The 21,932-nt window shown below is 53.9% G+C and overlaps 4 protein-coding genes across 7 annotated transcripts; 2 read left to right on the forward strand and 2 right to left on the reverse strand.

Annotated features, from left to right (window-relative positions):
* The first annotated feature begins 3,034 nt into the window (after positions 1-3,034).
* On the forward strand, positions 3,035-5,558 carry GP1BA (glycoprotein Ib platelet subunit alpha). Its single transcript, XM_035301049.3, has one exon. The coding sequence runs from the start codon at positions 3,045-3,047 to the stop codon at positions 5,160-5,162; it is 2,118 nt and encodes a 705-aa protein (XP_035156940.2). The 5' UTR covers positions 3,035-3,044; the 3' UTR covers positions 5,163-5,558.
* Positions 5,559-8,064: 2,506 nt separating this feature from the next.
* SLC25A11 (solute carrier family 25 member 11) lies at positions 8,065-10,976 on the reverse strand. Of its 2 annotated transcripts, XM_002748288.8 has the most exons (8): positions 10,746-10,976; positions 10,001-10,153; positions 9,710-9,916; positions 9,453-9,543; positions 9,279-9,369; positions 9,094-9,193; positions 8,962-9,013; positions 8,065-8,827 (listed from the first exon to the last, which is right to left on the reverse strand). In XM_002748288.8, the coding sequence occupies exons 1-8, from the start codon at positions 10,838-10,840 to the stop codon at positions 8,672-8,674; spliced, it is 945 nt and encodes a 314-aa protein (XP_002748334.1). In that variant the 5' UTR covers positions 10,841-10,976; the 3' UTR covers positions 8,065-8,671. The 2 variants fall into 2 exon arrangements, with proteins under 2 accessions (XP_002748334.1, XP_002748336.1); XM_002748290.7 differs by lacking the exon at positions 10,001-10,153.
* An 87-nt stretch (positions 10,977-11,063) lies between these two features.
* Positions 11,064-16,655, forward strand: RNF167 (ring finger protein 167). 3 transcript variants are annotated; one of them, XM_078374080.1, is made up of 10 exons: positions 11,064-11,291; positions 11,428-11,934; positions 12,018-12,098; positions 13,790-13,915; positions 14,024-14,111; positions 14,300-14,390; positions 14,624-14,729; positions 14,864-14,957; positions 15,984-16,064; positions 16,141-16,655. In XM_078374080.1, exons 2-10 carry the CDS (start codon positions 11,851-11,853, stop codon positions 16,446-16,448), a joined length of 1,059 nt encoding a protein of 352 aa, XP_078230206.1. In that variant the 5' UTR covers positions 11,064-11,291; positions 11,428-11,850; the 3' UTR covers positions 16,449-16,655. The 3 variants fall into 3 exon arrangements, with proteins under 3 accessions (XP_078230206.1, XP_078230205.1, XP_035156943.1); XM_078374079.1 differs by having other exon boundaries at positions 11,064-11,160; XM_035301052.3 differs by having other exon boundaries at positions 11,064-11,934.
* A 426-nt stretch (positions 16,656-17,081) lies between these two features.
* PFN1 (profilin 1) lies at positions 17,082-19,991 on the reverse strand. Its single transcript, XM_003732974.6, has 3 exons — positions 19,701-19,991; positions 18,057-18,249; positions 17,082-17,440 (listed from the first exon to the last, which is right to left on the reverse strand). Exons 1-3 carry the CDS (start codon positions 19,830-19,832, stop codon positions 17,343-17,345), a joined length of 423 nt encoding a protein of 140 aa, XP_003733022.1. The 5' UTR covers positions 19,833-19,991; the 3' UTR covers positions 17,082-17,342.
* Between the last annotated feature and the right edge of the window lie 1,941 nt (positions 19,992-21,932).

Here is a 21,932-nt window from a genome sequence, read left to right on the forward strand (position 1 = left end):
AGGAGGAGGAGGGGAGGTGGTGCCCTGGACTAGGAATGATGGTAGAATGGTGCAAATCTGAGTAGCTTTGAGAGAGACTGAAGATAAAATTAGCAGGACTTGGTGATGGGGCTGAAAGAGGGGAAATGTTAGAGATGACTATTAGGGATTTTGTTTGTACTGATTGGTTAGGTAAATGAGTGGGTGATGGTGCCATTCGCTAGGTTGAGTGACACAGGAGAAGCCATTTGGGGAGAGATGATGGGTTCAGTTTTGAACATATTGTTTTGGTGTCTGCAGGACATCCAAGTAGGGACATCCAGAAGGCAGCTGGACATTTGTGTTTGGGTCTCAGGTGAAGGCTCTGGACCAGAGACACAGATTTGAGAGTCATTAGGTTGTAGGTGGTGGTTGAAGGCAAGGGAATAGATGAGGATAATCTCAGGTGGTTGCATAGCATAAGAAAACAAGAGAAGGCAGGGCACAGTGGCTCACACCTGTAATCCCAGCACTTTGGGAGGCCAAGGCAGGTGGATCACCTGAGGTCAGGAGTTCAAAACCAGCTTGGCCAACATGGCAAAACCCCGTCTCTACTAAAATACAGAAACACTTGAACCTGGAAGGTGGACGTTGCAGTGAGCCGAGATCGCTCCATTGCACTCCAGCCTGAGCAACGAGAGGAAAACTCTGTCTCAAAAAAAAAAAAAAGAAGAAGGAGGCGGCTGGGCAAGGTGACTCACTGACTCACACCTGTAATCCCAGCACTTTGGGAGGCCAAGGCGAGCGGATCACGATGTAAGGAGTTCAAGACAAGTGTGACCAATGTGGTGAAACCCCATCTTGACTAAAAATACAAAATTAGCTGGGCATGGTGGCAAAAGCCTATAATCCCAGCTACTTGGGAGAATGAGGCAGGACTATCGCTTGAACAAGGGAAGTGGAGGTTTCAGTGAGCCAAGACTGCACCACTGCACTCCAGCCTGGGCGACAGAGAAAGACTACATCTCGAAAAAAAAAAAAAAGAAAAGAAAAGAAGAGAGCCTGCCAGGCTTGTTGGCTCATGCCTGTAATCCCAACACTTTGGGAGGCTGAGGCAGGAGGATCACTTGAGGTCTGGAGTTTGAGACCAGCCTGACCAACATGGTGAAACCCCATCTCTACTAAAAATGAAAAAATTAACCGGATGCAGCGGTGCATGCTTGTAATCCCATCTACTCGGGAGGCTGAGGCAGGAGAATCACTTAAACCCGGGAGGCATAGGTTGCAGTGAGCTGAGATTGTGCCACTGCACTCCAGCCTGGGCGACAGACTGAGTCTCAAAAAAAAAAAAAAGGAAAGAAGCGAGCCTAAGCACAAACTCCAGGGGCAGAGGAATCTATGAAGGTCCAACCAAACAAGTAAGAAGAAAACCAAGAAAATTATAGGGTCATGTGTCACAAAAGCCAAAGGGAGAATCCCAAGGGGCAAGGGGCCATGAGTATGCAGGCTGCGAAATCAAGTAAGATTACAGTGGAGAAGGCCAGGCGCAGTGGTTCACCCCTGTAATCCCAGCACTTTGGGAAGTCGAGGTGGGCGGATCACCTGAGCTCAGGAGTTTGAGACCAGCCTGGCCAACATGTTGAAACTCTGTCTCTACTAAAAGTACAAAAAAAATTAGCCAGGCATGGTGGCAGATCCCAGCTACTCAGGAGGCTGAGGCAGGAGAATCACTTGAACTCAGGAGGCAGAAGTTGCAGTGAACCAAGATCACATCACTGCACTCCAGCCTGTGCAACAAAGCGAGACTCCATCTCAATTAAAAAAAAAAAAAAAAAAAAAGGCCGGGCGCAGTGGATCACGCCTATAATCCCAGCACTTTGGGAGGCTGAGGCAGGTGGATCACGAGGTTGAGAGATCGAGACCAACCTGGTCAACATGGTGAAACCCCGTCTCTACTAAAAATACAAAAGTTAGCTGGGCATGGTGGCACATGCTCGTAGTCCCAGCGACTTGGCAGGCTGAGCAGAAGAATTGCTTGAACCCAGGAGGTTGCGGTGAGCCGAGATTGCGCCACTGCACTCCAGCCTGGGTAAAAAGAGCAAAACTCCATCTCAAAAAAAAAAAAAAAAAATCACAGTGATGTAGAGAAGGGAAGGCATTAAAGACTTTGGTAAGAACCAAGTCAATGGAGTAACAATGGGAAGAAAGCAACATAAACTGGGGTGAGAAGGCAGAGAGGAGTGAGGTAGGAGAGAATTAAAAGTAGGCAACTCTCAGAATGCAACTGTGAAGAGGAAGAGAAGGTGGCATCTGGAGAGGTTTTTGTTTTTCTTTTGAGATGAAGTTTTGCTCCAGCCCAGGCTGGAGTGCAGTGGTGCCATCTCAGCTCACTACAACCTCCAGCTCCCAGCTTCAAGCGATTCTTCTGCCTCAGACTCCTGAGTAGCTGGGATTACAGGCATGTGCCACCACACCCAGCTAATTTTGTATTTTTAGTAGATATGGGGTTTCTCCATGTTGGTCAGGGAGGTCTCAAACTCCTGACCTTGTGATCTGCCCACTCTGGCTTCCCAAAGTGCTGGGATTACAGGTGTGAGCTACTGTGCCTGGCCCTGGAGAGGTTTTTAAAAGATGGTGGAAGGCTGTGTTTGGAGGAGTCCACCCCCATCTCTCCTGTGTAAAAGGAAAACGGAAGAGAGAACCACAAAGAGAGCTTGGGGGAAAGCTGTGGAGTGAGGTGATAAGGGCTTGTGTCTGAGGAATTCCGGGTCACTGGAAGCCCTATCAGGTCTGCATTTCTTCCTCACCCCCATCCTCTTCCCTGACACTGGCTTAGTCTTCTGAGGGGCTAGAAGAGAGAAGGACTGAGTCAAGTGACACCCTAGAAGACGCTCTGTGTGCCTTCGGAGGTCTTTCTGACTGCCTGTAAGCCAGGGTTGGAGCTGGGACAGGAGAGGGGTATGGGGTGGAGCTAGTAGTTTAGGCTCTGCTGGCAAGGGTGGGAGAGGGGAGTGGGGAGGATGGGAGGTGCGGAAGCTGTTTCAGGAAGCAAAGCTGTAGGGGGAAGGGACTTGGGACCTGGGGGAATGCTTCCAGGGGCTGAAGGGGTCCACTCAAGGCCCCCTTGCCCACAGGTCCCCATGCCTCTCCTCCTCTTGCTGCTCCTGCTGCCAAGCCCCTTACACCCCCACCCCACCTGTGAGGTCTCCAAAGTGGCCAGCCACCTAGAAGTGAACTGTGACAAGAGGAATCTGAGAGTGCTGCCTCCAGACCTGCCGAAAGATGCAACCATCCTCCACTTGAGTGAGAACCTCCTGTACAGCTTCTCCATGGCATCCCTGGTGCCTTTCACTCACCTCACTCAGCTGTACCTAGATCAGTGTGAGCTGACCAAGCTCCAGGTTGATGGGATGCTGCCACTGCTGGGGACCCTAGATCTATCCCACAATAAATTGCAACGCCTGCCCTTCCTAGGGCAAGCATTGCCTGCTCTCACTATCCTGGATGTCTCCTTCAACCAGCTGACCTCGCTATCTCCTGGTGCCTTCCATGGTCTTGGCCACCTCCAAGAGCTCTACCTGAAAGGCAATGAGCTGAAGACTCTGCCTGCAGGGCTCCTGATGCCCACACCCAAACTGGAGAAACTCAGTCTGGCTAACAACAACTTGACTGAGTTGCCCCCTGGGCTCCTGAATGGGCTGGAGAATCTTGACACCCTTCTCCTTCAAGAGAACTTGCTGCGCACAATACCAAAGGGCTTTTTTGGGGACCACCTCCTGCCTTTTGCCTTTCTCCATGGAAACCCCTGGTTATGTAACTGTGAGATCCTCTATTTTCGTCGATGGCTTCAGGACAATGCTGAAAATGTCTACGTATGGAAGCAAGGTGTGGACGTCAAGGCCATGACCTCCAATGTGACCAGCGTTCAGTGTGACAATTCAGAAAAGATTTCCATCTACAAATACCCAGGGAAGGAATGCCCCACCCTTGGTGATGGAGATGACAAAGACCTATATGATGACTACACGGAAGAGGACACTGAGAATGATAAGGTGCGTGCCACAAGGACTGTGGTCAAGTTCCCCACCAAAGCCCATACAACCCACAGGGATCTATTCTACTCATGGTCTACTGCTTCTCTAGACAGCCAGATGACCTCCTTGCATCCAACCCAAGAATCCACTAAGAAGCAGACCACATACCCACCCAGATGGACCCTAGATTTCACCACATTCTCCAAAACTCCAAAATCCATTACTGAACCCACCACAAGCTCGACCACACCAGAGCCCACCACAAGCCCAACCACCCCAGAGCCCATCACAAGCCCGACCACCCCAGAGCCCATCACAAGCCCAACCACCCCAGAGCCCATCACAAGCCCGACCACCCCAAAGCCCATCACAAGCCCAACCACCCCAGAGCCCACCTCAAGCCCGACCACCCCAGAGCCCACCACAAGCCCGACCACCCTAGAGTCTGCCACAATCCTGATCACCCCAGAGCCCACCTCAAGCCCGACCACCCCAGAGCCCACCACAAGCCCAACCACCCCAGAGCCCGCCTCAAGCCCGACCACCCCAGAGCCCACCACAAGCCCGACCACCCTAGAGTCTGCCACAATCCTGATCACCCCAGAGCCCACCTCAAGCCCGACCACCCCAAAAACCATCATATTCTTAACTACCACAAAACCCATCTCACTCTTAGAATCTACCAAAAAAACCATCCCTGAGTTTGAGAAGCAACCAAAGGTCCGTGGGGTGGCCCAAGGGCATTTTGACAGCTCCAGAAATGACCCTTTTCTCCACCCTGACTTTTGCTGCCTCATCCCCCTGGGTTTCTATATCTTGGGTCTCCTCTGGCTGTTCTTGGCCTGTGTGGTCCTCATCCTGCTGCTGACCTGGGTTGGGCATGTGAAACTACAGGCCCTGGACTCCAGTGAGGGTGTTGCTCTGGCTAGCGCCACACAAACCACACATCTGGAGCTGCAGAAAGGAAGGCAAGTGATGGTGCCCCGGGCCTGGCTGCTCTTCCTTCAAGGCGGGCTCCCCACTTTCCGTTCCAGCCTCTTCCTGTGGGTACGGCCTAATGGCCGAATGGGGCCTCTAGTGGTAGGAAGAAGGCCCTCAGCTCTGAGTCAGGGTCGTGGTCAGGACCTGCTGGGCACAGTGAACATTAGGTACTCTGGCCACAGCCTGTGAGGGTGGGAAGTTTGGGGACCTTGGGAGAGGCTCCTATGGGCTCTCCTATTGGGATCTGGCTGGGGGTTGGGTGGGTAAGAAACATGGGTCATGGCGAAGTCTTAATTCCTTTTCCTGTATCAGAAGCCCTCTCTTCACACCACAGGCACACAAATTCAGTCCCAGCAAAGCAGGAGGGATAGTGACATGGAGTTGGGTGGGTCACAGAACAGAGCTCCCTATGCTTCATGGGGCATCTACGCACAGAAGAAAATCTGGAAAGCGGTTTATCAGGATGTGGGTACTGATTGTGTCTGGATGTTACAAATATGGATGGTTTTATTTTTTTTCCCTGTTTAGCAGTTTCTAGTTTTCCACCATTATTGTATATTATCTGTATAATAAAAAATAATTTTAGAGTCAGGAGTGATGGCTCACACCTGTAATCCCAGCACTTTGGGAGGCCGAGGCGGGCTGATCACGAGATCAGGAGATGGAGAACATCCTGGTAAACATGGTGAAACCCCATCTCTACTAAGAATATAAAAATTAGCTGTGTGTAGTGGTGTGTGCCTGTAATCCCAGCTATTTGGGAGGCTGAGGCAGGAGAACCGCTTGAACCAGGGTTTCGGAGGTTGTGGTGAGCCAAGATGGTGCCACTCCATTCCAGCCTGGTGACAGAGCAAGACTCCATCTCAAAAAAACAAAATAATAAATATATATATAACAAAATGTATATATATGTAACAAAATGTTATATATAAAACAAAACAGGTGTGGTGGCTCACACACCTGTAATCCCAGCACTTTGGGAATCCAAAGCAGGTGAATCACCTGAGGTCAGGAGTTGGAGATCAGTTTGGCAAATATGGTAAAACCCTGTCTCTACTAAAAATACGAAAATTAGCTGGGCGTGGTGGTGCGCACCTGTGATCCCAGCTACTCAGGAGGCTAGGGGAGGAGAACTGCTTGAACCTGGAAGGTGAAGGATGCAGTGAGCTGAGATCGCGCCACTGGACTCCAGCCTGGGCAACAGAGTGAGATTCCGTCTCAAAACAAACAACAACAACAACAAAAAACAAAAACTTAGTTTCTGGCTGGGTGCAGGGGCTCAGAGACGGGTGGATTGCTTGAGCCCAGGAGTTCAAGACCAGGCTTGGCAACATGGCAAAATCCCATCTCTAAAAAATACGAAACATTAGCCAGGTCTGGTGGCTTGCACCTGAGGTCCCAGGTACCTGGGAGACTGAGGTGGGAGGATCACCTGAGCCTGGGAGATGGAGGCTGCAGTGAGCTGTGATTTTGTCACTGTACTCCAGCCTGGGTGACAGTGAGACTCTGTCTCAAAACAACTTGGTTTCTTTTGGTGGTGTCTGGGACACCTGTCATGAGAATTCACAAGGTTCCAACTGCCCCTACCCTGGTCACAACTACTCATTCAATAGACTTCCAGTTATAGCCTACACTTCCCCTGCTTGGGCTGCCTCCTTCTCTCCTCCAGGGGTGGCCACCCACCAGGCCACCCCAGGCATCAGATCCAGCTCAAAAATTGTCTCTGAAGTTTAGTAGCAACTGCTGAGACCTATCTGCCAGTAGCCTGCAATTCAGGAGCAAAATTGAGTACCTGCTTGCACCTGCAGCCTCAGAAGTACGGTTCTCCTCACCGCCCAGGTCAGCAGGACAGCAAGGGGTGGACCCTGCAACATGCACCATCTTGGTGTGACTGAACAGTCTTGGGTTTCCTACTCTCAGGCAGGGACACAGTCAAATGAAACCCTATTTCTCTTCTCAGAGATCCTGCCATTCCCTAAACTCATTGGTGTGGCTTCCTCTCTTGCCTTGTCTCCAGCCCAATCCAGGGCTTGGAGCCCAGAGAATGGGACCGTGGAGACCCCCATCCCCCTCCAATGGTCCTGGAAGTATCTGAAGTCTGACTGTATCTCTTCCCAGGTAGAGGACCAACTCCTGGGCTTGGCAGTCAGAGAGCACCATGCACTGACCCAACCTGACAGACAGTCCGGCGCCATCTCTCAAGGCAGATACCACACAGCCTGTGCTCCAAATATCACAAACCTAATAGATCACCTGCTCTCCGACAGTGTTTTACTCTAAGCCTTTGCCCTCAGTCCAGCCAGGTGTGCTGTCCTTGCCCCGTCCCCAGCCAGTCTAACCACTCAGTGTACAAGTCACTTCTCCCAGGTGAGGGCAGGTCCTCCTGGTTACTCTGCACCACTATTACTACACTCCGTTTCCCAATCTACTCCTGCACAATCTTGTCTTCTGGATCAGGAACTCCATAAGGACAAGGTCTAGGCTTCAGGTGTCTCACAATAACCACCAAGGCCCAGGACACAGTATACACAGAAGCAGCAACAGGAGAGCCAGGATGCTGAGCTCCACCTCTTCTGCTGGTGAGGCTCTGCCAAAAGGACAGCTCCCACCTGCTGCCTGCCTGTCCTCTGGCCTGGCCAGCACTCCTCAATTTGACCTTCCCAAGCTCTTTTATGCCCCAAGAGGTTTTAAGGCTCCTTGAGGGCTGGGCCTGGGAACCACACATCTCCTTCTAAAGAAACAGATAAGGTTCTCACTCTCCCCACCCAAGGACCTGGATCTGGTCTCTGGCCAGAATCCCCCTTTCCTCAAGCTTCCACTTCCCACCCTCGTAAGCCCTGGCCCTCCACCCTGACTGTCTCCAGCCCGCAATGGTCTCCTCTCTGAGACTTCTCTCAGAGTCTCTTTATTTCCTCTCTCTTTAGGCTTCGGAAGCAGTCTTCAGACCCAGGGACTTTTCCTGGGGATTATATGAGATGATCTGTGCATCTGTGGCATTCTTGGGCAAGTGGCTAGAGGCAACACACCGGGCCTGGGATTTGAGTTTTCCTGGCCCTGTCAGCTGCTGTAACATGACAGATTTACACAGCACTTGCACAAAACCAGCGGGTGCTTTTTCTTTAATTTTTCTTAAAATCTCCAATTCCTTCATTGGAACCGAGTCATTTTTTAAAAAAACTTCCAGTTCCTATTCTCCAGGGGCACTAGCTTCTTTGTCCAGTCTCCTCCCCTCTCCTAGTCACCCCCCAGACTCTCCAGATTTGGGGCTGGTGTCATCAATCCAATTTATTAAGTCCTCAATGAAGGGGAGGAAGGGCCACATCTCCCCCTGTAGCCCCTTTGGCCATTCTGATAGCTTCTGCTCTTCCCTGTCCCCTCAGCTCTGCCTTGATTTCCCCAGAGAAGGGGGATCTTTCTGCTGTCCTGTATGCCCTGAAACTAACATCCAAAGGGAGGCCAGAAGTCCTGAAGAAGTTTTCCAGCTCCCTGCAAGAATAGCCAGGGACAGAGAAGTCACAGGATCAGGAGGAGCAGGGCAAGCTAGAGAAGGGGGTAGAATAGACCAAGTCCTTCACCACAGAAGAAAAAAACCACACTGTGGAGGGGAAATAAATAGAGGGGTCCAGAGCAGCAGAGCCCAGGCCCCCAGGGCGCAGTGGCTTGTAGGTGCAACAGATGAGTGGGTGCATCTTGCCGCTTCAGCCACTGAGGAAGAGACGCTTGTAGGCCTTGTTCATCTGCTCCAAGAAGATGAAGGTGAGGACGGTGTGGGGGCCCAGGCGGGCATAGTACGGTGTGAAGCCCTTCCACAGGCTGAAGAAGCCCTCGTAGCGGACAACCTTGAATAGTACATCCTAGACACATAGACAGGCAGGGTGCTGGGGCTAGGACCTGGACTCTAGGGCCCCATTCCCCTTACCCAGCTGCCTTCACAACTTTCCCAGGGCATCCGACACCCCCTCTCAGGCCCACAGAATAGCTTCCTCACCAGCCCATTCTTGTATTCCGGCTTCCCATCAATCATCCGCATGTTCTGGATCCTGAAGGGGAGGAGACAAGGACATGAGAGACTGAAAGGAAACCCTCCCACCCATCTCCAGGCTCAGGCCTGCACACTCACCGGGTCTTGGCAATATCCACAGGCATGGAGGCAGCAGTGGTGACAAGACCACTGATCATGCTGGCACAGAAGTGGCACAAGATGTTGTCAGAGAAGTAGCCTGGGGGAGGTGAAGCAGGGGTGGCAGTCAGCTCAGAGGTGGCACAGGCCAGGCTGAGAGCTAAGGGCCCAGCTCTGGGTCTCACCTGAGTCCAGTAAAAACTGCTTGGACTGGGAGTAGGAGGCAAGCTGGGCAGCATTGACGACAACGGCCCGAGCCATGGTAGGGATGCAACCCTGGAGGTAGCGAAGCAGGGGAAGAGTCAGAAATCCCTAAAACCTGACCTCACATCCCCCAAGTCTCTAGCCCTTTCACTCACCCGCCACAGTGTGGGGACTCCCTCTTCCTGGGTGATTCGAATCAGGGCGTTAAACACATTTTTGTAGCCACGGCGCTGGTCAGCTGGAAGACTGGTGAGAAGGCAGGAAGAGGTCAAGATCAGGAGAGCCCACAGGAGCAAAGAAAGGAAGGCCAGAACAGGTAAATGCTCTCCTCTAGATCTGGCGTAAAATACTGGTCTTTTCACTCTAGATTCCAGGGAATGGGGCTGGGGTTAGGCTCAGACTTGGAACTCACCGGCCATCAGCAGTCATGCGGATAAGAGCCACTTCGGCTGGTGTTCCCACAAAGGCACCAGTGGCACCTGCAGTCATGCCAATCAGAGCCTTCAGCAGAAAGCCAGGAGGTGTACCATCAGCCCCAGTCAAGCGCTCAAACAGCACGGTATAGATGCCAAGGCGGGTGGTGGTATAGGTGGCCTGGCGCAGCAGGCCAGCTGACAGCCTGAGGAGCAGAGGGGTCAGCACATCAGGCCGAGGTCTGGAGCTGCCAACCCATAGCCTGCTTCCCATCCTGAGGCCCCAATACCCGGTGTAAATGCCCCTCAGGCCTTCTGCCTTCAGGATGCTGGTGAGGGCATGGAAGCTGGTTTTGTACTCTCGAGTCTTGGCCCCTTCACCGCTCAGCTGCATCCGATTCTTCACCAGGTCCAGGGGCTGGACAAAAACTGTGGCTCCCATCCTGGGGAAAGACAGAGGTGAAGAGCCAGGTGTTTCAGATCTACCAATGCCCACTGAAGCCTGACAGCAAAAGGTTACAAAGGTCAGGGCCTCCTGATTCAAGAATCAGGATGCTGATGAGCAGTGTATAAGAGTCTAATGTACACCAAGTGCAAAGGGTCTGAAAAGTCTAGTTGTCCTTAGGGACCATGCAATGAAACTGCTCCAAGCAGCTTTATGACAGTCAAGCAGTGGCCTGGGATTGCATACAGTCCGACACAGGGAGCGGAGGAAGGGGCGTCCAAGATTTAGGACTCAAGGTAGTCCTGCAGGGGCCATTTAATGGCCTGGAACCCCATGTAGCACGGCAGAGCTTAGTAATGCGCTGGAAAACTCAGGGAGCCCTGCGGGGTTTGTGCAACGACCCTGCATGCAGTCCAGAAGGGGCCCTACAATGGGCCCCTGGCAGCCCATCAGGGAACTCGCAATACGCTGGAGATCGGTCTGACCCCGTGCCGGCACAGTTCACTGCAAGAGACCCAGAGACGAACCGGGCCCGGTTCCTTACGCCCATCCCTTCCTCCTCTTTTCCCATCCCTGGGGCCTGAGCTTACCCGGCCAGGCCCCCAAACAGGAACTTGACGGACTTAGGGGAGGTACGGGGCTTCCCGTCCATCCCGCCGGCCGCGGGACTCGCCGTCGCCGCCATCGCCACTCAATGGCCCTTGGCTCCGGGTACTGTGTGCGCGCGACCCAGCTCGCGCCCAAGGTGACACCGCGCGCGCAACAGAGAGAGGGCGCGCGCACGCCCCTCCGTCTCTCAGGTCAGACACCCGCTGGAAGAGGGCGCGGGCGCAGGCGCGCAGCGCAAAGGCGGCCGGGAGTAAGGCGGTGCTGAAGGAGGAGCTTGAGGGATGCGTGAGGGGAGGGGTGTGGCTGAGTTAGGAAGCAGAGGAAAGGCACGGTTTTCACCGAATTGGAATCGCGGGAAAACAGAAGAGAGTTTGTTTGAAGCTCTCGCGAGATCGAGTGAGTACGGCTCGACAGAATAGGAGAGCTCTCGCGATAGACTCAACAAGCAGTCAGCTACGAGGGGACAGGGGAGGTGGTAAGCACTCTCGCGAGATTTGGAGGAGCAGCGGCGACCAGAGGGAGGAGAGGTTTGTAAATTAGTCGGCTCCAGGTTTCCGGGAATCTTTACAGAAAAACGATTAGATCGTCTTCTGGGCCACCGGTGCTTCTTCCATCTCCACAGGCACTCCCTCCATCGCTAACCTTTTTAAACCGGCCTTTTAGGACCGGAAGTCCTTCATCTCAAGCGTCCAATGCTGGAAGCGGCCGGACTTTCTCTACCGGAAGCCCTTTTCCAAAGGCTGGGAACCCGGCCCACCTGGCAGGAAGTCCCACCTTCTTGAGCTCCCCCACCCTTCCCGAAGTTTTTCTGTCAGCTGTGTTAGCCTCTGTCCTGTTTCCCAGTCTTATTCCCTTACCAGAAAAGGATACATTTAGTGCCTCCTGCTCAGCTCCACAAAACGGGTTGGATATCTCATTCTTTGAGTCGGGGTTCTCTCCCCGGCGCCCCCATGTAGCTGGGAAGTGCGACCTGGGGGTGATTGGACCCCCGGGATCTTAAAGAAGGGGCAGGGAGGGCGGAGAACTCCGCTTCTGCTCATTGCTGCCAGGACGCGCGGCCTCCTTGGCCTCTCTCCTCCCGCTGCCATGCACCCTGCAGCCTTCCCGCTTCCTGTGCTTGTGGCCGCAGTGCTGTGGGGAGCGGCTCCCATCCGGGGGCTCATTCGAGCGGTGAGTCCGAGGGACGGATGGGGAAAGGGCGCTTAAGGGACGGTTTGCAGGGTGAGGGGGAACATGGCCTTTTTTGTCCGCAGACCTCGGACCATAATGCCAGCATGGACTTTGCAGACCTCCCAGCTCTATTTGGGGCTACCTTGAGCCAGGAGGGACTCCAGGTGATTTTTTTTTTTTTTTCCTTCATATTTCCCAAATCTTCCATCCTGGGCTGGGGTTGGGGAGGTTTGTCCTGGGTGAAACTGGAGGTAGGAAATTCAGGTTAGGAACTGAGCACGTCTAGTGTGGAATCCAGAATCTAGAGGGGGAAGACAAAGTGTCTACCCCTAGAACTCCGAACTTGTCAGGGAGACTGAAAGTGGACAAAGGCAGGACCAGTAGGTTCTTATCAGGAGAGTCTCAGGAGCTTGTTATTGTTTGTATGATCTTGGGCAAGTTAATTTCTCTTTGAGCCTTAGTTTGGTTTACTGTAAAATGGGGTAATGGAAGTTTTCCTAGGGTTACTGTGAAGATTAAATTAGATAAGCAATTTTTGTAATACTTCATCCCAAAGACTGCCACAAAGCAAGAACTCAGTTGGGCCATAGATAGCAGTCGAGTGGTTTGTGAGGTGGTTAATTAGAAAATTGAAGAGGCCGGGCTTGGTGGCTCATGTCTGTAATCCCAGTTCACGACCAGCCTGGCCAACATGGTGAAACCCTGTCTCTACTCAAAATACAAAAGTTAGCGGGGCGTGGTGGCATGTGCCTGTAGTCTCAGCTACTTGGGAGGCTGGGGCAGGAGACTCACTTGAATCTGGGAGGTGGTGGTTGCATTGAGTGCCACTGCACCCCAGCCTGGGCAATGGAACGAGACTCCATCACACACACACACACACAAAACCGAGCTCAGTGGCTCACACCTGTAATCCCAGGACTTAGGAGGCTGAGGCAGGCAGATCACCTAAGATTAGGAGTTTGAGACCAGCCTGACCAACATGGAGAAACCCTCTATCTACTAAAAATACAAAATCAGCTGGGCGTGGTGGCACATGCCTGTAATCCCAGGTACTCCAGAGGCTGAGGCAGGAGAATTGCTTGAACCAGAGGTGGAGGTTGCGGTGAGCCAAGATCACACCATTACACTCTTGCCTGGGCAACAAGAGCAAAACTCCATCTAAAAAAAGAAAATTGACCCAGGCGCGGTGGCTCATGCCTGTAATCCCAGCACTTTGGGAGGCCGAAGCCGGTGGATCACAAGGTCAAGAGATCAAGACCATCCTGGTCAACATGGTGAAACCCCGTCTCTACTGAAAATACAAAAAATTAGCTGGGCACGGTGGCGTGTGCCTGTAATCCCAGCTACTCAGGAGGCTGAGACAGGAGAACCTAGGAGGCGGAGGTTGCGGTGAGCCAAGATCACGCCATTGCACTCCAGCCTGGGTAACAAGAGCGAAACTCCATCTCAAAAAAAAAAAAAAAGAAAGAAAATTGAAGGGAGGAGTGTGTTCTGTATGAATATGTGCTGGAGAGGGGACTGTGAAACAACTTGAGAGAAAGTGACATGGGTTGTTAGAGAATTGAATTACAATCAAAATATTAGAAGACAAAATAATTGCATTAGCTTGCAGTATGGAGTACAGATTAGCCCATTTGGGACAGCGAGGAGGACGATGGGAGCGGTGAGGGGATGTTGTTATGTCATCGCCTTTTCAGGAGGCTAAGAGAGGATTGTACGGGTGGGATGCTTAGCCCCAGGAATGAGAAGGAAGGGAGGATAGAGGATGTGCAGCATGTGGGACTGGTGTTTGGTGTGTAGGCTCTATAGAACCTAGGGAGGAGAAATCTAACTGTTTTTTGCTTCCATCCCTTAGGGGTTCCTTGTGGAGGCTCACCCAGACAATGCCTGCAGCCCCATTGCCCCACCACCCCCAGCCCCGGTCAATGGGTCAGTCTTTATTGCGCTGCTTCGAAGATACGACTGCAACTTTGACCTCAAGGTTGCTGAATGTGGAGTGGGAGCTGGGGAGCTGAGGGTACAAAAGGCACCAGTAATGGAGACAGCTAAGGCCCATGATGGCTCCTTGTCCTCTGCCTTGTCTCCCTAGGTCCTAAATGCCCAGAAGGCTGGATATGGTGCCGCTGTAGTACACAATGTGAATTCCAATGAACTCCTGAACATGGTGTGGAATAGTGGTAAGGCTGAGGCAATCTAGACAGCTGGGCTTTCAGTAGGACACAGACAGAGATGGTGGGAAGGCTGAAGGTTTCAGGAAAAGAGGGCAATACTTTAGATGGGGCGGGGCCAAAGTGCCAAATGCCAGGGTTCCCAAAGGATTTGAATAGAAGCTCGTGTCCCCAGAGTAATACCTTGATCCCTGCAGAGGAAATCCAGCAGCAGATCTGGATCCCATCTGTATTTATTGGGGAGAGAAGCTCCGAGTACCTGCGTGCCCTCTTTGTCTACGAAAAGGGGTAGGACATGTGCCTCCTTCCCATTCTTCCTTCAACAAGCAAGTTCCATGCCAACCTGGAGCCGAGGCCTCCTCACTGCCTCAACCATTCAGCCTCCTGTCCTTCCTTCCCTGCCTCTTTCTTCCCATTCCCTTCCCTATCCACGGGCTTTGTACAGAGCCACTTACTTCGTCCCTTTTTTTTTCCTCCCTTTGCCTTTCTCGCCCTGCTAAGACTGGTCATCCTTTCCCCAGGGCTCGTGTGCTTCTGGTTCCAGACAATACCTTCCCCTTGGGCTATTATCTCATCCCTTTCACAGGGATTGTGGGACTGCTGGTTTTGGCCATGGGAGCAGTAATGGTGAGTAACTGAGGGAACACAATGGGAAGTACTGAGGCCTATGTGGCCAGACTGGATCTGGAGTTGGGAATGGTTTGTCCTGGATTGTCTAGTTTTGTTCCTAAGCCTTGTCCATCCACTCCCCCTTCCCCCAGATAGTTCGTTGTATCCAGCACCGGAAACGGCTCCAGAGGAATCGACTTACCAAAGAGCAACTGAAACAGATTCCTACACACGACTATCAGAAGGGTGAGGGGTTTAGGGGAGAAAAGAGCTTTTCCCACTGTTTACCTGGTTCTGAAGGACTTTGAGCCCAGAAGATAGGGTGTACAGAGATAGCAGTGGCTGGGCACAGTGGCTCACATAATCCTAAATGCTCACTTTGGGAGGCCGAGATGGGCAGATCACTTGAGCCTGGGAGTTTGAGACCACCCTGGGCAACATGATGAAACAAAAAAATCCCAGCACTTTAGGAGGTTGAGGTGGGTGGATCCCTTGACCCCAGGAGTTCCAGGCCAGCCTGTGCAACATGGCAATACCCATGACTATAAAAAACACAAAAATTGGCTGGGTGTGGTGTACTCTTGTAGTCCCAGCTACTTGAGAGGCTGAGACAGGAGAATCATTTGAACCAGGAAGGCAGAGGTTGCAGGGAGCTGAGATTGCCCTACTGTGCTCCAGCCTGGGTGACAGAGGGAGTCCCTGTCTCAAAATAATAATAAAAAGAAAGATGGCAGTGAGAAGGTTTCAGCTTATGATGCCATCTTTTCTTCTCCTTTTACTCACAATGAAGACGAGAGAGGAGATGGAATAGAGATGGCAAGCAAAGATGATTAAGTGAAATAATTGGGGAAACAACAGAGGGACAGACTTTGCTGATAAGGGATGTAGAGCAGAAAAATGGGAGAAATGGGGAGGATTCTGTTAGAGAAGGAAAAAACAGGTACCAAGGGGCTGGGGCTTTAGGCCCTGGGGCCTCCAGTGCCCATATAAGGCTATGGCAGAAGCCCTGCCCATTTCCGTTCTTTCCACTCCCTCTCCACCCTCATACCTCCCCAGAAACCCACTTCCCTTCTTACCTCTGCTTGTCTTTGTCCCTTCTAGCCCCAAATCCTTCCATGTTCTGCCCTGACCTTATCCTGCCCACCTGTCAGCTTTCCCACTGGCTTTGTAGGCAAGGGAAAATTTTTGCAAGGCTTTAAAAGCCCTAATGAATTAAGGGACCTGGTTCATGATGGCTCAGTGAAGGACTAGATTTCTTTCTTTCTGTCCCAGGAGACCAGTATGATGTGTGTGCCATATGCCTGGACGAATATGAGGATGGGGACAAGCTGCGGATACTCCCTTGTGCTCATGGTGAGGCCTTCACTGTCTGCACATGCCCCTATGCCACTGGCAGCCTCTAGGCATTTCACCTTGTTCCTCTCTGCAGCCTACCACAGCCGCTGCGTGGACCCCTGGCTCACTCAGACCCGGAAGACCTGCCCCATCTGCAAGCAGCCTGTTCATCGGGGTCCTGGGGATGAAGAGCAAGAGGAAGAAACTCAGGGGCAAGAGGAGGGTGATGACGAAGGGGAGCCAAGGGACCACCCTGCCTCAGAAAGGACCCCACTTTTGGGTTCCAGCCCCTCTCTTCCCACTTCCTTTGGTTCCCTAGCCCCAGCTCCCCTTGTTTTTCCTGGGCCTTCAACAGATCCCCCACCCTCTCCTCCCTCCTCTTCTCCTATTATCCTGGTCTAGTAACTGTCCTCCCCACCACACACACTGGTAACCTATTTGCACATTTTCTTCCCTCCAGTTTTCTAAGTTGAGGGATAGGGGACATTTCCATCCCAAGCTTCTCCCTTACCCAGACCTATCCTTTTCAGGAGCCTTGGGGTGGGCTGGGACAAGCAAAGGGACTGGGTCTTCACTTCTTGGGCTAATAAAATTGTTTTTGTGGACTAAGGAAGGGTGAGATCATTCTCACACCGGTGAACTTAACCCTTTGGGGTAATCACCCCTTTAGCCGTAAAGAGCAAGGGAATGCTGGGAGACACTAACCTATCGTCATGGGGACAGCCCCACAGGCATTTGCTATGACTCAGAAGGGGAGCCCCACCCACAAGGATGACTCAACTGGCCCTGCCTTGCCTGCAGGCCTGGACCCATTTTCTGATCCAGATGGCCCTATTCCATTACCCACCAATTTGACGAGCATACTGAGGACTTAGGCTTAGAAATGCCACTGTGGAGGGGCAGGGCCACCTGGCCAGAAGCTTAAATCCCTGCACCTTGTAGTGCTTCAACCTTCCTGCTCCCAAGCCGCTTTTAAAGGAAACAAGTCACAGTGCCTATCCCATTCTGACACCCAAGCTCAAATCACACAGCACCTTATTAGTAGAATCTTTTTTATTCAGAAAAAAAAAAAAAAAAAAAAAACCCAAAAAACAAAAATGTTTTCCAACCACACACAGGAGGGGTATGGGTAGGGGGAGGTGTCTGTCCATCCAGCCCTAGCCCCCAGCCCATGTGGTTTTGGCAGCAATAAGGGGTGTGGGGTAATGGCCCCAAAAATAAAATGGTGTATGTGTGTATGGGGAGGAAAAGGGTGCAAAGCTGTGGGGAGCAGTGAAGGGGAAGGGACAGACGAGGTCAGTACTGGGCACGCCGAAGGTGGGAGGCCATTTCATAACATTTCTTGTTGATCAAACCACCGTGGACACCTTCTTTGCCCATCAGCAGGACTAGCGCTGGAGGAGGAGGAAAGAGAAGGGAGGCTAGGACCCAGGTGTCACAATTCCACCCCCTGCCAGCTGTTCAGCAGCTGTCTAGCCCTGGGGGATGTAACCCAACCTCATCTCTCCCAAACCACCCCCCCCCACACACACACAGGCAGGCTGTCAGTCACCCTGAAACAATAAGGCTTTTCAAAAGGGGAAAATCAAGCTTAAATGCTGGAAAGGAACAGAGTAAAATTTAGGGGTCAAAGGCTGATAGACGGTTCAGGCTAGAAATGGCTATGGATGGGTATGCCACCTCCAGGTTCTAACAAGAGATCAAAAGATGAGCCAAACGATGACTTAGGACCCCAACAATCTACAGATACTCCTAGAAAACAGTTTCTAATCTGAGCTCAAAACAGGAAGGAATTTCAGAGGTAATGGCAGTTCAACAACTCTGAATTACAAGATGAGACACTGAGACAGTACTGGAGGGACTATCCCATGTTCCAGCAGACAGCGAGCAGAACACTGGTCTGACTCCTGTCATGTGGGGGAATCACACAAAAAAGCACCCTAACGATTACCAGAAGGCGGTAAATTAGAGATCTTGGAAGTACAGGAAGGGTAAGACTCAGGAACTCACTCTTGTCAGTCTTGGTGACAGTGACATTGAAGGTGGGGGCTCCACCGGTGCTCTTGGTACGAAGATCCATGCTAAATTCCCCATCCTGCAGCAGTGAGTCCCGGATAACCGAACATTTCTGGCCCCCAAGTGTCAGCCCATTCACATAAAAACTTGACCGGTCTTTGCCAACCAGGACACCAACCTCAGCTGGCTGGAAAAGGAACCAAGCACGCATCAGGTTAGTCAGTGCACCAAGATTCCCACCTTGTTCCCCAAAGACCCATCTGACTTCCACTTCTGAGAGTGAGAATCCCCCCCACCTTACCCCAGGAGAAGTGTAAGTTATGTGTTCAGTACACATCAATGAAATGGGAGAAACTCTTAGGACTGTGGGACATTAGTCCAGAAAAACAACATGATTCTCAAACCTGGAACATGGGACCAGGGAAGAAAGGATGACATACCGAGATTTAGATCTCGGTGCTAATAGGGAAAATAAATTCAGGATATAAAAGGGGCCAAAAGTCAGTGAGAAAAGTGAGGAGCCTTTGGATGCTCAGAACTCTCCTTCAGGAAAAGCAGAAGCGGAGAGGGGAGGGGAGGGGGGCGGGCAAGACAGGAGAAGCAACTTTGCCCTTATTTGGTCAAAGGTTCTGCAGAAGCTGTTAGGGCTCGGACGCCTGGGTCTTCAAGTAACCTAGAGTTTAGCTCCAGGTATCTCTACTCTGAGATGAGGAAGCAGACCCCTGGGGACTTTCCGGGAAAAGTTGGAAAACTTTTAAAGGTGGATGGAGGCTAGACCCAGCAGGCCACCTCTCGAGTCTAGGTACCCCAGGAACCTTTCTCCCCCTCCCCCTTTCACCCCAAGCCCCCACATCCGGTCCCCTCCCGCCCGGAAACCCCCTTCCCCCCTTTCGAACTTCCGCTCCCCCTCCCCACTTCCGGGCAGTGTGGACTGGGGAGATGGTGGTGGGAGCAGCGGTAATCAACCCATATTCTTTCGCTATGCAGTCTCACAACTTCTCACAAAGTTCCCCGGCTCCAGGCCCCGCCGGATGGCGGGAAGGGAGGGCGAGGGGACTTCCGGGATTGGCCTCGCAGGAATGTTGAGTCCAACGTGCTGAGCTGGGGGGGCGTGTGGTGGCCTCGCCCTCTCTAACGGAGCTGGGAGGGGCTGCGAGCCCACAGAGGATGGGCAGGGGACCAACACCACGCGCCTGGGGCTCCCTCCCGCAACAGGGGGAACAATGGTAGAGAGGCGCGAGCTGGCGACCGGAAGAGGAACTGGGGGGCCGAGGGTCCCCGGGGCCTCTCTCGATCCCAATCCCCAGTTAAAATTGAGGCGCGTACCCGCCCCACCCTGCGAGAGGCGGAAGTGGGCCGCCGCACCGGGCGCCGCGCCCCTCCCCGCCCAGTGCCCCGGATGTAACGCCTCGTCGCGGAAAGCAGGGTAGCGGGCGGGATGGGCGCCGCCGCCTGGGGCGTAGGACTTAGGGGCAACCGAGACCCGCTCACGTGCAACCGCCATTCGCGTCGCTTCCAGGGCAAGCACCCAGTCAGGGCCTCTCGCTGCGCGCCCTAGACCGCGGCCGCCCCCATCCAAGTCCCTCCCTTAGGGTCCAAGCCCGACCAGTGCCCCGGACCGCGCAGGCCTCGCAGTACCGTGATGTTGACGAAGGTTTTCCCAGGGACGGCGGCCCAGACGGAGGGCGAGTCCTTGTATCCCACGATGGCCGCGTCCTGACAGGTCCCGTCCGCCATGAGGTTGTCGATGTAGGCGTTCCACCCGGCCATGGCGCTGCTACTGGGGCTGCTCTCGGCGCTGCTGCTGGGGCCGCGGGCTGGGTTCGAGCTGCCTCGGCTGGCGGGCGGGGGGAGGCGAAGAGCTCGGGGAACACGCTGCCGTCCGGACCGCGGCTCTGCTCACAGTACAGCAGCCCTCGCACCGCCACTTCCTGCTCCTCCCCCCCCCCGATTTTTATTTGCAAAGGACGGTGGGGGCGGGGCCTACTCCCCATTCCCTCCCTCCCCCACTTCGCCAACCCAGACCGCCGAACTTTGCAAAGGCAATTTTAAAAATCCCTCCCCCTATTGCAAAATTTGCAGAGTTCGATGGAAAGAGATGTAGAAAGATGGGGGGTGGCAGGAGAGAGGTGAAGGGTAGGGTTCGCTCCAATTTGCATGGAATATAAACCAGACTTTGCTATCGGGGCAGAGTGAGCCAGAAGAAGGAAGAAAAGAGAAAGGAGGAAGAATTAGCAAGCTGCAAATTTAGCAAATTAAAGAGAGTTCGGGGAGCCCAGGGTTAAACTGGATGACTCCTCCTTCCCCCACCTCCGCCGAAGGGAAGGACCGGCGGGCGGCGGCGGCGGCGGCGGCGGCGGCGGCAGCGGCGGCGGCAGCGGCAGCGGCGACGCGTGTGCCTGTGCCTGCGCCTGCGCCTGCGCCGGGGACGGGAGGGAGAGAGCGTGGGGCGGTCGGGGCCGGAGCCGGCTGCGCGGGAGCGCGCCCGGCCCAACCGATGTGGACCCTCCGGGCAAGGAAGGCGGGCTGGGGACGTGTCTCCGGCCTGGCGGAAGGGGCGGGGGCAAAGGCGTGCGTGCTGCCGCCTCACGACCCTTGATTTTACTTCAAGAAATAAGAAAGCAAAGTGGGGTTTGGCCAAATCCCCTAGTCGCTCTCAGAGCTGAAGGCACCCACCGGGGCCACTTCTGTCCCCAGCGTCTGCCTGGGTCGTGCAGGTTGGGTTCACCAGGGCCCATTCTCGGTCCACAGGATTGTCCGTTCTCTGAATCGGCTGTAGTCCAGGGCCTTACCCCACGTCCCAGCCCCGCCCGCCCCGGGTAGGCAATGTCTGGATCACCGGCCGTGCCCCTTGGCCTGGGTCTGCAGAGGTCATTGAGCGCAGACACCCGCGGGGCTTAACAGGCGGGGCTATTTTTCGAGGCGGAAGAATACTCAAGTTGCAAAAATGACAACTTTTTCAAGAAGGGGAAAGTCCCTTCCACTTCGGGCCCGTTGGGTTTCCTCGCAGTCAGTTGTGCGCTTGCTGCCACCTGGGAAGGGCGGGGCGTCCGTGCGGCGGCCGTGGTGAAGCAGCCCTCCCGAACCCGCAGCCCAGGGCCGGGCAGCTTCCGGTGCCGCGGCTAGGGGCGCCCGGTCATAGAACGATGCCGGGGCGGAAAGGGACTTGGTTTTCTCTCTCATCCTCCCGAGCGCGGTGCGCAACCCTGGCGTCCACTCTGGATCCCACCGTCCCCGACGCCCCTCGAGCCCGTGTTCCTAGACAGCCGCGCGGCTGAGTCACTGGCGGGCTCGGGCGGGGCCGCTCCCGGGCACGTGGCGGCGCTCCCCGCCAGCCATCTCCTGACCCCTGGCCCGCCGCACCCCTACCCCGGGGTGGAAAAATCCCGGGAGGAGCGGCCCGAGATGAGGGGCGGGGCGAGAGGAGAGACGGGGCGGGTGGCCGGGCAGGTGGCCTGGGGTGGGGGCTGGGAGGCCGGCGGGGCAGGGAGCTGGGCTGGGGAAAGGGCGGCGGGGGTGAGTCACCCCGTGCGGGCTACCCATGCGCGGGCAGGAAGAACCTCCGAGTTAGGGCAGGCATAACTACAGAGGAACTCGGGGCGGACCCCGCACTAGCTCCAGAGCCGGCAAGGTGAAGAGCTCTACCGACAGCAGAGACCCACCCCCGCAATGTTAGGAGCAGGGTCCCGGAGGAGCCCCAGGCGTGCAGAAGTTCACAAAGGGCCACTCGTCCTCGGTCCATTCATTTTTGTTCACTCTCGATTTAACCCCATTCATTGATGGGCTGGGACCGTGCGCTGAGCGCCCACAGTCGGTAGGGAGAGGGGCTCCTGAACGACAGAGTCCACGCCGGGCGACAAGTGCTTTCCC

Source organism: Callithrix jacchus, chromosome 5 (genome assembly GCF_049354715.1).
Source record: "Callithrix jacchus isolate 240 chromosome 5, calJac240_pri, whole genome shotgun sequence".
Classification (NCBI taxonomy): Eukaryota; Metazoa; Chordata; class Mammalia; order Primates; family Cebidae; genus Callithrix; species Callithrix jacchus.